This window comes from Thalassophryne amazonica, chromosome 10, assembly GCF_902500255.1.
Source record: "Thalassophryne amazonica chromosome 10, fThaAma1.1, whole genome shotgun sequence".
Classification (NCBI taxonomy): Eukaryota; Metazoa; Chordata; class Actinopteri; order Batrachoidiformes; family Batrachoididae; genus Thalassophryne; species Thalassophryne amazonica.
Genome location: NC_047112.1, coordinates 113491255 through 113505773, shown reverse-complemented (window position 1 = coordinate 113505773; position 14519 = coordinate 113491255). Strand labels below are relative to the sequence as shown.

The following is a 14519-nucleotide window of genomic DNA, read 5'->3' as shown; positions in this document are numbered from 1 at the left end:
CATTAGTGCGGGTGGAGTTGCAGAAGGGAGTGTGAAAGAGGAGTCTGGGAAGGCAGGTAGTCTATTGTTGGTCTGGGTGAGGGTCTCTTTCAAATCTGGTGTAAAACAGGTTCAGCTCCTCAGCTAGTCGGGAGTTCTCCACAAGTTGGTTGGGTGGTCTCGTGTAGTTGGTGGCATGCTGAAGATCTCTCCACACTATCGCAGAATCTTTGGCTGAGAATTGTTTTTTCAGGCTATCAGAGTAGCTCATCTTTGCTACTCTGATCTCCTTTGTCAGCATGTTTCTGGTCTTCTTGTTCAGGAGCCTGTCACCACTTCTGTTGGCTTCCTCCTTGGCCTGGTGGAGCTTCATCGGTTTCCCAGTAAATCAAGGATTGTTCTTGCTGTACGTGTAGAAGGTTTTGGTCTGCACACACAGGTCCTCACAAAAACTGATGTAAGATGTCACTGTGTCACAAAGTCCATGAATGTCTGTGGATGCAGCTTCAAAGATGCTCCAGTCTGTGCAGTTAAAACAGGCCTGTAGCTCCTGCCTCAACTCATCTGTCCACTTCTTTGCTGTCTTCACTACAGGCTTTACAGATTTTAATTTCTGTCTGTCATTAGGAATGAGGTGGATCAGACAGTGATCAGAGAGTCCCAAAGCTGCATGGGGAACAGAGCAATAGGTGTTGTTTATTGTGGTGTAGCAGTGGTCAAGAATGTTCGCATCCCTGGTGGGACATGTGATGTGCTGTGTTAAAATCCCCCAGAGTGATGAGCAGGGAGTCTGGATACTTTCTCTCCACGTCTGTGATCTGGTCAGGGAGCTGCTGCTGCACCTCAGTTACACACGCCTGAGGCAGAATGTCAACACCGACCAGCACAAACGAGGGGACTCCCGTGGTGAATAGAACGGGTGACAGTTTATGAAAAAAATTTACAGCTGAGGGCTGCACGTCCTCTTCAGCACTGTGATATCTGTACACATTCTGTGATTATTACTGTTATTATTTTTTATTTTTTAATTTTTTTATTTATTGCCTCAAATCTGGTTCTTGTTTCACTTGTTCACTTCTGTATAGAGCTGACTCCTACCCACAACTGCAGTTCACTGCAGTGTGTTGAACTGTGCGTGTGGTTTTTCATCCCACATCAAGGCAGTGCACTCACTCGAGTTTCCAGCTTTTGGTTACTAGGTGGTCATCTTCTGCCAAGATGTCTGATGAGCAAACATGAAAGTTGACAGTGGTTCATTAAAGAACCATAGTATAGTCCTCCTTCGCAATTTGAGCTAAAAACTGCATCATTTTGCTGGAAATTGAGTGTAGGTGCTGAAATGAAAGTTACATCAGTTTCCTTTTTGCTTTATAACAGGAAAACAAACAGCCAGCTGCAGACATCTGCAGACTGATGTGTGTTATTCTGTTTAACTACACTGAAGAATGCTATAGTTTATACACTCAACAAAAATATAAACGCAACACTTTTGGTTTTGCTCCCATTTTGTATGAGATGAACTCAAAGATCTAAAACTTTTTCCACATACACAATATCACCATTTCCCTCAAATATTGTTCACAAACCAGTCTAAATCTGTGATAGTGAGCACTTCTCCTTTGCTGAGATACTCCATCCCACCTCACAGGTGTGCCATATCAAGATACTGATTAGACACCATGATTAGTGCACAGGTGTGCCTTAGACTGCCCACAATAAAAGGCCACTCTGAAAGGTGCAGTTTTGTTTTATTGGGGGGGATACCAGTCAGTATCTGGTGTGACCACCATTTGCCTCATGCAGTGCAACACATCTCCTTCACATAGAGTTGATCAGGTTGTCAATTGTGGCCTGTGGAATGTTGGTCCACTCCTCTTCAATGGCTGTGCGAAGTTGCTGGATATTGGCAGGAACTGGTACACGCTGTCGTATACGCCGGTCCAGAGCATCCCAAACATGCTCAATGGGTGACATGACCGGTGAGTATGCCGGCCATGCAAGAACTGGGACATTTTTAGCTTCCAAGAATTGTGTACAGATCCTTGCAACATGGGGCCGTGCATTATCCTGCTGCAACATGAGGTGATGTTCTTGGATGTATGGCACAACAATGGGCTTCAGGATCTTGTCACGGTATCTCTGTGCATTCAAAATGCCATCAATAAAATGCACCTGTGTTCTTCGTCCATAACAGATGCCTGCCCACACCATAACCCCACCGCCACAATGTGCCACTCGATCCACAGCATTGACATCAGAAAACCGCTCACCCACACGACGCCACACACGCTGTCTGCCATCTGCCCTGGACAGTGTGAACCGGGATTCATCTGTGAAGAGAACACCTCTCCAACGTGCCAAACGCCAGCGAATGTGAGCATTTGCCCACTCAAGTCTTTTACAACGACGAACTGGAGTCAGGTCGAGACCCCGATGAGGACGACGAGCATGCAGATGAGCTTCCCTGAGACGGTTTCTGACAGTTTGTGCAGAAATTCTTTGGTTATGCAAACCGATTGTTTCAGCAGCTGTCCGAGTGGCTGGTCTCAGACGATCTTGGAGGTGAACATGCTGGATGTGGAGGTCCTGGGCTGGTGTGGTTACATGTGGTCTGCGGTTGTGAGGCTGGTTGGATGTACTGCCAAATTCTCTGAAACACCTTTGGAGACGGCTTATGGTAGAGAAATGAACATTCAATACATGAGCAACAGCTCTGGTTGACATTCCTGCTGTCAGCATGCCAATTGCACGCTCCCTTAAATCTTGCGACATCTGTGGCATTGTGCTGTGTGATAAAACTGCACCTTTCAGAGTGGCCTTTTATTGTGGGCAGTCTAAGGCACACCTGTGCACTAATGGTGTCTAATCAGCATCTTGATATGGCACACCTGTGAGGTGGGATGGATTATCTCAGCAAAGGAGAAGTGCTCACTATCACAGGTTTGTGAACAATATTTGAGGGAAATGGTGATATTGTGTATGTGGAAAAAGTTTTAGATCTTTGAGTTCATCTCATACAAAATGGGAGCAAAACCAAAAGTGTTGCATTTATATTTTTGTTGAGTGTAGTTGCTTTTAATAACCTCTCTTCCTACATGTCTATCTGTGGCATGGCAGGCGGGCCCAGGTAAGTTGTGGTTTTGCTCACATGTCATTTTTGACCTTCTCTGTTGTTGGACACATGATATGGCTCTGTCTGCATCATACATTTTTTTTGGGGGGGGGGGGGGGGGGTTCTGAAATACATTCAGAGGAAAGTGTGATTTTGTTATATTTCCCACTCACAAAAACGTACATCTAAGCGCCTTCTGATGCAAAAGTGTTCGTATCTGTACAGAGTCTCTGATGATGGTACAATCAGTATAAAGGCGGAGTCCACTGGGGTTTTTTTTTTTTTTTTTCAGGTTTTTTTTTTGTTTGTTTGTTTATTTTTTGTTTTGTTTTGTTTTAGTTTTTTGTCATCCTCTCCCTCAAATGTTTTCATGTGGGACAGAGTTGTGCTTCTTTCTCTCAAAACTCAGCTTTGCTAAGGCATAAAACTACATGTATTACACTTTAAACAGACTAATTTTGCAGTTTGGCTGATGCAGAGAACCAGTGGTAATCTGACACTTAACTTTGCTACCAATACATAATTGCTGCTTACCTAATCAGTTTCAGTTCAGTTACAATGATACGTTAAAAACAATTAAAATGACAAAAATAACATATCTTTGCTTATTGGCAACAGCTACGTAACAAGCCTCCAACAAAATAAAACTCAACCAAAAAGATGTTGAAGCCAAGAATAATAATCCTGACCCTTCATGTATCTGTGTGCAAATTTGGTGAGAATCCATGAAGTAGATTTGACGTAATCCTTAAAAGCCTATAAAGTGAAACTTGATCCAGAATCCGGATCCAGATCTGGATCACCTCCAAAACTTAATGAAGTCTTCCATGGCATAATATGTAACTGTGGTGCAAATTTGGTGAGAATCCGTGAAGTAGTTTTGACGTAATCCTTCAAAGTCTGTATAAAGGGAAATCTTGATCCAGAATCCTGATCTGGATCACCTCGAAAATTTAATCGAGTCTTTCATTGGCTAATATGTATCTGTGGTTAAAATTGCGTCAAAGTCTGTGCAGTAGTTTTGACGTAATCCTGCTAACAGTAATCCTTCAAAGCCTATATAAAGTGAAACTTGAGCCAGAATCCAGATCTGGTTCCAGATCACCTCCAAAATGTAATGGGTTCTTCCATGGCCTAATACAGTAGTGTTCAGAATAATAGTAGTGCTATGTGACTAAAAAGATGAATCCAGGTTTTGAGTATATTTCTTATTATTACATGGGAAACAAGGTACCAGTAGATTCAGTAGATTCTCACAAATCCAACAAGACCAAGCATTCATGATATGCACACTCTTAAGGCTATGAAATTGGACTATTAGTAAAAAAAAAAAGTAGAAAAGGTGGTGTTCACAATAATAGTAGTGTGGTATTCAGTGAGTTTGTCAGTTTTGTGGAACAAACACCTGTGAATCAGGTGTCCCCTATTTAAGGATGAAGCCGGCACCTGTTGAACATGCTTTTCTCTTTGAAAGCCTGAGGAAAATGGGACGTTCAAGACATTGTTCAGAAGAACAGCATAGTTTGATTAAAAAGTTGATTGGAGAGGGGAAAACTTATACGCAGGTGCAAAAAGTATAGGCTGTTCTTCTACAATGATCTCCAATGCTTTAAAATAGACAAAAAAAAACAGAGACATGTGGAAGAAAACGGAAAACAACCATCAAAATGGATAGAAGAATAACCAGAATGGCAAAGACTCACCCATTGATCAGCTCCAGGATGATCAAAGACAGTCTGGAGTTACCTGTAAGTGCTGTGACAGTTAGAAGACACCTGTGTGAAGCTAATTTATTTGCAAGAATCCCCCACAAAGTCCCTCTGTTAAATAAAAGACATGTGCAGAAGAGGTTACAATTTGCCAAAGAACACATCAGCTGGCCTAAAGAGAAATGGAGGAATATTTTGTGGACTGATGAGAGTAAAATTGTTCTTTTTGGGTCCAAGGGCCGCAGACAGTTTGTGAGACGACCCCCAAACTCTGAATTCAAGCCACAGTTCACAGTGAAGACAGTGAAGCATGGTGGTGTAAGCATCATGATATGGGCATGTTTCTCCAGGTATCATGGATCAGTTTGGATATGTCAAAATACTTGAAAAGGTCATGTTGCCTTATGCTGAAGAGGACATGCCCTTGAAATGGGTGTTTCAACAAGACAATGACCCCAAGCACACTAGTAAAGGAGCAAAATCCTGGTTCCAAACCAACAAAATTAATGCCTCAGAGATGTGAAGAAATCATGAAAAACTGTGGTTATACAACTAAATACTAGTTTAGTGATTCACAGGATTGCTAAAAAAGCAGTTTGAACATAATAGTTTTGAGTTTGTAGCATCAACAGCAGATGCTGTTATTGTGAACACTCTCTTTTCTACATTTTTTACTAATAGCCCAATTTCATAGTCTTAAGAGTGTGCATATCATGAATGCTTGGTCTTGTTGGATTTGTGAGAATCTACTGAATCTACTGGTACCTTGTTTCCCATGTAATAATAAGAAATATACTCAAAACCTGGATTAATCTTTTTAGTCACATAGCACTACTATTCAATCAATCAATCAATTTTATTTATATAGCGCCAAATCACAACAAACAGTTGCCCCAAGGCGCTTTATATTGTAAGGCAAGGCCATACAATAATTATGTAAAAACCCCAACGGTCAAAACGACCCCCTGTGAGCAAGCACTTGGCGACAGTGGGAAGGAAAAACTCCCTTTTAACAGGAAGAAACCTCCAGCAGAACCAGACTCAGGGAGGGGCAGTCTTCTGCTGGGACTGGTTGGGGCTGAGGGAGAGAACCAGGAAAAAGACATGTTGTGGAGGGGAGCAGAGATCAATCACTAATAATTAAATGCAGAGTGGTGCATACAGAGCAAAAAGAGAAAGAAACACTCAGTGCATCATGGGAACCCCCCAGCAGTCTAAGTCTATAGCAGCATAACTAAGGGATGGTTCAGGGTCACCTGATCCAGCCCTAACTATAAGCTTTAGCAAAAAGGAAAGTTTTAAGCCTAATCTTAAAAGTAGAGAGGGTGTCTGTCTCCCTGATCTGAATTGGGAGCTGGTTCCACAGGAGAGGAGCCTGAAAGCTGAAGGCTCTGCCTCCCATTCTACTCTTAAAAACCCTAGGAACTACAAGTAAGCCTGCAGTCTGAGAGTGAAGCGCTCTATTGGGGTGATATGTTACTATGAGGTCCCTAAGATAAGATGGGACCTGATTATTCAAAACCTTATAAGTAAGAAGAAGAATTTTAAATTCTATTCTAGAATTAACAGGAAACCAATGAAGAGAGGCCAATATGGGTGAGATATGCTCTCTCCTTCTAGTCCCCGTTAGTACTCTAGCTGCAGCATTTTGAATTAACTGAAGGCTTTTCAGGGAACTTTTAGGATTATTCTGACCTCTACTGCATCTGTCTCTGGTGAAAATTTCATCAAAACCCGTGCAGTAGTTTTGACGAAATCCTGCTAACAGACAGACAGACAGATAAATAAATAAACGATGATATTATTACATCCTTGGCAGACATAATAATCTTTGAATATTTATTATCAACATTGCATCAAACATGGTCTCACCTATAACCCTCAATAAGTACATGTAAACAGTAAGCTCACATCCAAATATACATACAATGTTCTGAAAAGTATTTGGCCGTTTGATACACATTTTAATTTGTTTGTCATTTCAAATACAAAAAGTAATTCAGGCTTCTTAGTATAAAATGTTCTAAAAATTGTCCTCCTTAAACTCGAAGCAAATCTGTACTGCTTGATATTGAAGTTAAATAAAAATATAAAAGCCAAGGTGATGGGTTGCATAAGTAATCAGCCCCTTTGGTATAATACCCTGAATAATCGGTTTTATTGCCAATTTTCTTCAGACAAGTCAGGGGATGGATATATGAACATTTCCAAGTCACTGATTATGTCTTGGACTTTATTTACATTAATTATGAAGAAATGCAAACAGTGTGGGACTCTATGGTAAATCTGAGTGAAGTAGACAGTTCTCAAAAACTGAGTGACTGTGCAAAGAGGAGGAATATCACCAAGATACCCAGACAACCCAGAAGACATTATAGGCTTCTGTGGCTGTGATAGAAGAAATTCTGCACAGTGCAAGTTTTGCATTTTGCATCACCAGTTATAGAGCTTCATGATGAAGTGATATAGAGGAGGATTTACTTAAGAAGACCTGAAAATGCCAGAAGGTACATGAGTGATGCACATCTAGATTTGATCTGTTTTGGTGAAAGAAAATCCACTGTACTATGACGCTTAGAGTGGCGATGCAGAAACGTTGTGATCCTCACCCCATCTTTGCTTATGAACAGCTGAGCCTTTTGGGGATGCTCCTTTTATACCCAATCATGACACTCACCTGTTTCCAATTAACCTGTTCACCTGTGGAATGTTCCAAACAGGTGTTCTTTGAGCATCCATCAACTTGCCCAGTCTTTTGTTACTCCTGTCCCAGCTTTTTTGAAACATGTTGCATTCATCCATTTCAAAATGAGCAAATATTTGCACAAAAACAATGAAGTTTATCAGTTTGAACATTAAATATCTTGTCTTTGTGATGAAGAGGATTTGAAAATCATTGTATTCTGTTTTTATTTACATTTCTCAAAACGTCCCAGCTTCATTGGAATTGTGGTTGTAAAAGGCACATGGCAGCCCACCTGGAGTTTGTCAAAAGGCACCTGAAGGACTCTCAGACCATGAAAAATGAAATTTTCTGGTCTGATGAGATTAAAGATTGAACTCTTTGGTGTGAATGGCATCATGTTTTGAGAAAAACAGGCACCATCCAAAATATCAAAGGAGAGTGGCTTCAAGACAACTCTGTGAATGTCCTGAGCACCGACACTCCCCATCCAACCTGATGGAACTTGAGAGGCGCTGCAAAGAGGAATGAGCAGAACTGTCCAAAGATAGGTCCACCAAGCTTGTGGCATCATATTCAAGAAGAACTGAGGCTGTAATTGCTGCCACTAGATGTGAAAGCCCCCCCGCCACCTTTTTGATTACAACTGGTCTTGAAGTCTTCAATCAATCAATCAATTTTTTTTTATATAGCGCCAAATCACAACAAACAGTTGCCCCAAGGCGCTTTATATTGTAAGGCAAGGCCATACAATAATTATGTAAAACCCCAACGGTCAAAACGACCCCCTGTGAGCAAGCACTTGGCTACAGTGGGAAGGAAAAACTCCCTTTTAACAGGAAGAAACCTCCAGCAGAACCAGGCTCAGGGAGGGGCAGTCTTCTGCTGGGACTGGTTGGGGCTGAGGGAGAGAACCAGGAAAAAGACATGCTGTGGAGGGGAGCAGAGATCGATCACTAATGATTAAATGCAGAGTGGTGCATACAGAGCAAAAAGAGAAAGAAACAGTGCATCATGGGAACCCCCCAGCAGTCTACGTCTATAGCAGCATAACTAAGGGATGGTTCAGGGTCACCTGATCCAGCCCTAACTATAAGCTTTAGCAAAAAGGAAAGTTTTAAGCCTAATCTTAAAAGTAGAGAGGGTGTCTGTCTCCCTGATCTGAATTGGGAGCTGGTTCCACAGGAGAGGAGCCTGAAAGCTGAAGGCTCTGCCTCCCATTCTACTCTTACAAACCCTAGGAACTACAAGTAAGCCTGCAGTCTGAGAGCGAAGCGCTCTATTGGGGTGATATGGTACTACGAGGTCCCTAAGATAAGATGGGACCTGATTATTCAAAACCTTATAAGTAAGAAGAAGAATTTTAAATTCTATTCTAGAATTAACAGGAAGCCAATGAAGAGAGGCCAATATGGGTGAGATATGCTCTCTCCTTCTAGTCCCCGTCAGTACTCTAGCTGCAGCATTTTGAATTAACTGAAGGCTTTTTAGGGAACTTTTAGGACAACCTGATAATAATGAATTACAATAGTCCAGCCTAGAGGAAATAAATGCATGAATTAGTTTTTCAGCATCACTCTGAGACAAGACCTTTCTGATTTTAGAGATATTGCGTAAATGCAAAAAAGCAGTCCTACATATTTGTTTAATATGCGCTTTGAATGACATATCCTGATCAAAAATGACTCCAAGATTTCTCACAGTATTACTAGAGGTCAGGGTAATGCCATCCAGAGTAAGGATCTGGTTAGACACCATGTTTCTAAGATTTGTGGGGCCAAGTACAATAACTTCAGTTTTATCTGAGTTTAAAAGCAGGAAATTAGAGGTCATCCATGTCTTTATGTCTGTAAGACAATCCTGCAGTTTAGCTAATTGGTGTGTGTCCTCTGGCTTCATGGATAGATAAAGCTGGGTATCATCTGCGTAACAATGAAAATTTAAGCAATACCGTCTAATAATACTGCCTAAGGGAAGCATATATAAAGTGAATAAAATTGGTCCTAGCACAGAACCTTGTGGAACTCCATAATTAACTTTAGTCTGTGAAGAAGATTCCCCATTTACATGAACAAATTGTAATCTATTAGACAAATATGATTCAAACCACCGCAGCGCAGTGCCTTTAATACTTATGGCATGCTCTAATCTCTGTAATAAAATTTTATGGTCAACAGTATCAAAAGCAGCACTGAGGTCTAACAGAACAAGCACAGAGATGAGTCCACTGTCCGAGGCCATAAGAAGATCATTTGTAACCTTCACTAATGCTGTTTCTGTACTATGATGAATTCTAAAACCTGACTGAAACTCTTCAAATAGACCATGGTGTTTTTTTTTTTTTTTTGTTTTGTTGTTGTTTTTTATTGTTTGTGTATTTGTTTTTTTTTTTTTTTTTTTTTTTTTTTTTTTTTTTTGGGGGGGGGGGGGGGGGGGGGGGTGTTGCAATATTTCCTGAGGCAATATATTATTATCCAGCAAAATTTGTCATCATGACCATTCCATCAGTGTTGAAAGCAGTGTTTGGGCAGGTCTAGGATTCTGTAAGCAGTAAGGAGGATCTTCATATGACCAATTCAATATGGAAGCTGTGCAAAATGAAGGTCAAGCATTTTGGAGACACAACACACACTTGGGCACATTTGTCATATCAGAAGTTGAACACCGGGAGCTGACCAGCACTGCATCACTTTAACAAACTTCCAGCCAATTCAGAATGTGTAAGAACAATAATTAGATCCATCGCCTGTTTCATTTTAAAAGACCTGCCCCCCTACAGCACAGTGGAAAACAAACACCTTTATTCAAAGATGAGCTTTTGTTTATGTTGCTTTTTTCAAATATAAAAGGACATAACCGTACACACACTTTGCTTTCATGTTATAATTTGTCACGCCACACACTTAACATGTTTTGGTTTTATGCCCCACCACCCCAGTACAAGAAAATCATCATGTTGTCCTGAGGTAGTACTTTTTTGGGGCCATTATCCGTGTTTTTGTGAGGTTTTTTTAGTATTTGTAGCCAGAGTGTGACCACATTTTGTCCCTGTTTGCTGTTGTGCCTGTGGGTGTTACTTTTGTTGTGTGGATGTGTGTTAAAGATGAAACTGTTGCTGTGTTGCTCCTAAAACTGCTGTTGTCTCCTAGATTTGCTGCTTGAAGCGGCTGAGAGGTTTGCCCGCTCAGCCCACTTTTGACGGGATCCACTTTGTGAATCACTGTGCTGGGGATGATGAGTCTTACCACTCGTCAGATGATGATGGAGTTAAGGACCTCACTGTCCCAGACAACCACCAGACGAGCGGCAATAGTCGTGTCAGACTGCACCCACACATTGAGGACACAGACAGTGAGGAGGAAGGTGGCGAGGCCCTGCAGCTCTCTGTACCTGCCAGTAAGTCCACCACTGTGTGACGTCCCCCTGCTGGCAGCCACAGACACAGCAGCACCTGCAGAGGACGTGTTGAGCATCTTAATGGGCTGAGGCGCCACTTCATATCATGAAAATCAGTTTAGTTTTGTTTTTTTTTTGTTTTTTTTTTTTTTTTTTTGTGGTGGCTACTTTATTGGGGTCAAACACACATCTGACCACTGACAGCTGGTGGAGCAACATGTGGAAATGCACCATGACATGAAACAGTATGGACCCCCTAAGGACTTACTTAGGTACAACACAGAGGAGACTGTGCAATAAAATGCTTTATGCTACATGACACTCTAAAATGTTTTTATACTTTGAAGCCATTTTTTAAATGTCAATAAAAATATATTAATGACATTACTACCAAGTGTCCATTGCAGAGGTGTGTGTGTGTGCGTGCATGTATGTATATATGTATGTATGTATGTGCGTGGGCGCTTTTTGAGCCTGGTAACAAACCTCCAAAGTGTAAATCTGCAAAAATGATGTAAAATCCCCTTTTTGGCCTTACACAAACCTTCACCAGGAGCTGTCATACAGTTGAGATGAAATGTGCAGACTTGTAGATCTGTAAATGTACTTTGGATTCCAGCTCCTTCTGAACTTGAAACTATGTAACTGCTGCATATCTGGTGTTTAGACTAAACTGTAGACCTCAGAAAAAGGGAGATCTTCGTCTGTTAAGGCATCGCAGTTTCAAGATAAAAACGAGCCTCATTCACAAGGCCACTGTGGGAATAAAACCTTGGTGCAGATTTCTGAGTCTTGCTGTTTTTACAGGTTTTCTGGAACCTTCCTGAACTCAGTGTCACAATAAGCTCCAGAGTTGATGCAGTACTTTTTTTTTTTTGTCCATGTTCAGTGTGTTTACAAACAATGCAGTTGCGATAACACTGTGGAGGGAACTGAAGCACTTAAGCTAATTTAGTTGTCATCATGGTAACATCTAGTGCACATCCAATGTGCGATTCCACTTCATGTGCACAGAGTGCCCTTTGAGTTTTCTCTGCACGAGGTGGAATCTCAGCAGCAGGAGGCGGGAAGCTTTGTGTTTGTGTGATGGATGGAGCACACTTTGACTCTGCAGTGCGTTTCAGACACGCGTGGACACGATGGACAGCCGTGTGATTGTGTGTGATGAGCTGAGAAATAAAATGTTTGCTGGACTTGTTGACTGATGTTTGAGAAGTTTCATTCCTCTTCAGATGATGGGATGGGGGGGGGTTCTGTCTTCCTCTCTGAAGCCTCTCGCTTATTGACTGCTGTCAGGAAGTGATTTTCTAGCACCTTACAGACACGCTCATCTGTTAATCATTTCATGCACAAAACCACATCTGAAGGAACTTTTGGTTGAGCCTGAACAGCTTTGTATATCTGATGTGTAGTTCAGCCTCTGTGTGATTGTCAAGACCACAAGCAGCATCATCGGGTGCGATTTCTCAATTCAGGTTGAAGTTGAACATTAGAAAAACTAATTCACATCATTTTGTTTTTGTAATTGCAACACATTGCGGAAAATGGTCAACATTTGTTTATTTTTAATCTGTCTTGATTTTATTCATCTTTGCTGCCTATTGTGTAGTTTTATGTGAGGACCACAATGGAAATAAGTCTTTTGACTTATCCTTGAAATTCCAGGATTTGTTGTATGTTTTATATGGAATTTCTAAATAAATCAGTTGTATCTGTCATTTGAAGGTCAGACACCAGAGGGGCAGACATGGGGCCAAATACAAAAGTATTTAAATTTTAATTTAAATGTATTTAAATACATTTTTTGGAGTATTTGTATTTTATGATTTTTAATTCAAAGTATTTGTATTTCAAATACATCACCGATCCCAAGTATTTACAAATACTTTTTCAAATACTTTTCAAACTTGGGAATCTTTATGACACTGTGTTGAATATAGATTGTGATAGTTTATTGCCTGTGATATTATAATAGTAAATTTGTGATAAAACATTCAATCCTTTACTTATCAATAGTATTTGGTCATGCTATTTTCACAATAAATTGTCACCGGTTTATCAGTTTTTGTGTTGATTTGTTTATAGTTCATAGAAAGTATTTGTATTTGAAATACTCAAAATATAAAGTATTTGTATTTTTATTTGAAAAAGTACAAAGTATTTGTATTTGGAATTCGAAAATCTAAAGTATTTGACCCCATGTCTGCAGAGGGGCTCCTTTGTTTGAAAAGTGACCACTGGGGGGGGGGGGGGCGCTCATTTGGCAGGATACCCCAGTCTCACATCAAGTCGTGATTCAGCAGCACGAAATATACATTAATCTATTGGTTCGTGATATTGTGACGAAAAGTGCCTCATTTTTATCACAGCAGCAAGAATTCATTCTAATTCATTCCGTGATGGCTACACGAAATTAAAATTGAAGCGAGGGGGGAGTGTAGGTTATGGTTAAGGTTAGAGTTGGGGGTAGGAGTAGAGTTCGTAATAGTGAGTTTAAAAAAACCCGTCATGAAAATTTGACTCATTTCGTGACGGGTGGACGAAAAAAAACCGAGACTGGGTTGGAAAACGTCGATTTCTTTGTCAACTCTAAATATTTTCTTTCGTCTCTGTGACAGATTGCTGGTGGTGAAACAGGTTTCTGTCGTCGTGCGCGTGTTGGTGGTGATGCTGCAGACTGGCGGAGGCCGGCGCCCCGCGCGCGCCCACTCAGAGGAAACCCCACGAATCTCCACACGTCTGATGACGACGTGACGTAACGCTCCTGTCTGCTGTTGGCGTCTTGGGCGTGTACGTTGCCAGATTGGATCCAAACGGTCTAAAGTCCGATTTGTCGGTTGGTTCTCGGCCGCAACACTTTTGTGGTTTGGACTCTCGTATCGTGACCAGATGTCCGGATGCTGCGGGCACGTGGCCTTTTGATTTCCTGCCCTCTTGTGCTGCAGTGAACCCGGCGCAGAATAAAGTCTGATGTTTGACAGATTTGGCGGTGATCAAATAAAAGTAAAATCAGGAACGTTTGAAATCCAACTTTTATCGAACACGCAGCACCCGCGTGCGTAACTGCGATACACCGGCGCTGTATTATCAGCTTTTAACATTTATTTCTATCTACATCCGCGTCAGGGTGCGGATCCGACGTAAAACCTGTGCCAAATCAACATTCCGGACCCGTCCTGCCCATCTGGACTCAAACCGGGAGCAGCCAACCTGCTAAAACCAACCTGCGAACCACCACGCAGAAAAAAAACTGATCCCATGCCGGACAAATAGTACCTGTGTATCTGTGTGGACTCTTGGCGTCATGCAGTGTGCACCCCGCGGTGCGCATGCACGTTGCGGGCTCCTCTGAGACACGGGGTCCAGACCCGGCCCGGGGTGTCGTCACACACACTCCAGTTAAAAATCTTTACAAAATAATCAAACTAGAGGAGTAAAGTAAGCCAGCTGTATTATTATTGTTGTTGGTTCCGGTCTTTTTATCTGTTTGTAATTAATCTACCACTGTTCCAGTATTTTCTATTTATTCGGAAAAAAGCTTATTTTTATTACTCTTAAAAGATTTTAGTTGTAGTATTTACTGTGCAACTGGAAAGTATTCACAGCACTTCACTTTTTCCACATTTTCTTATGTGTGGAA

General features: G+C 41.3%; 1 protein-coding gene across 4 annotated transcripts in view; it reads left to right on the top strand.

The window, feature by feature from the left end:
- Positions 1–11263, top strand: part of evi5b (ecotropic viral integration site 5b) — a 226825-nt gene extending 215562 nt beyond the window's left edge. For 3 of the 4 annotated variants that reach the window (XM_034180724.1, XM_034180723.1, XM_034180722.1), the window contains one exon: positions 10633–11263. In XM_034180724.1, the coding sequence (XP_034036615.1) occupies positions 10633–10899 (267 nt within the window). In that variant the 3' untranslated portion in view covers positions 10900–11263. Of the gene's footprint in view, positions 1–3096; positions 3107–10632 lie in introns of all 4 variants that reach the window. The other variant, XM_034180725.1, reaches the window with a different exon arrangement.
- The last annotated feature ends 3256 nt before the right edge of the window (positions 11264–14519 follow it).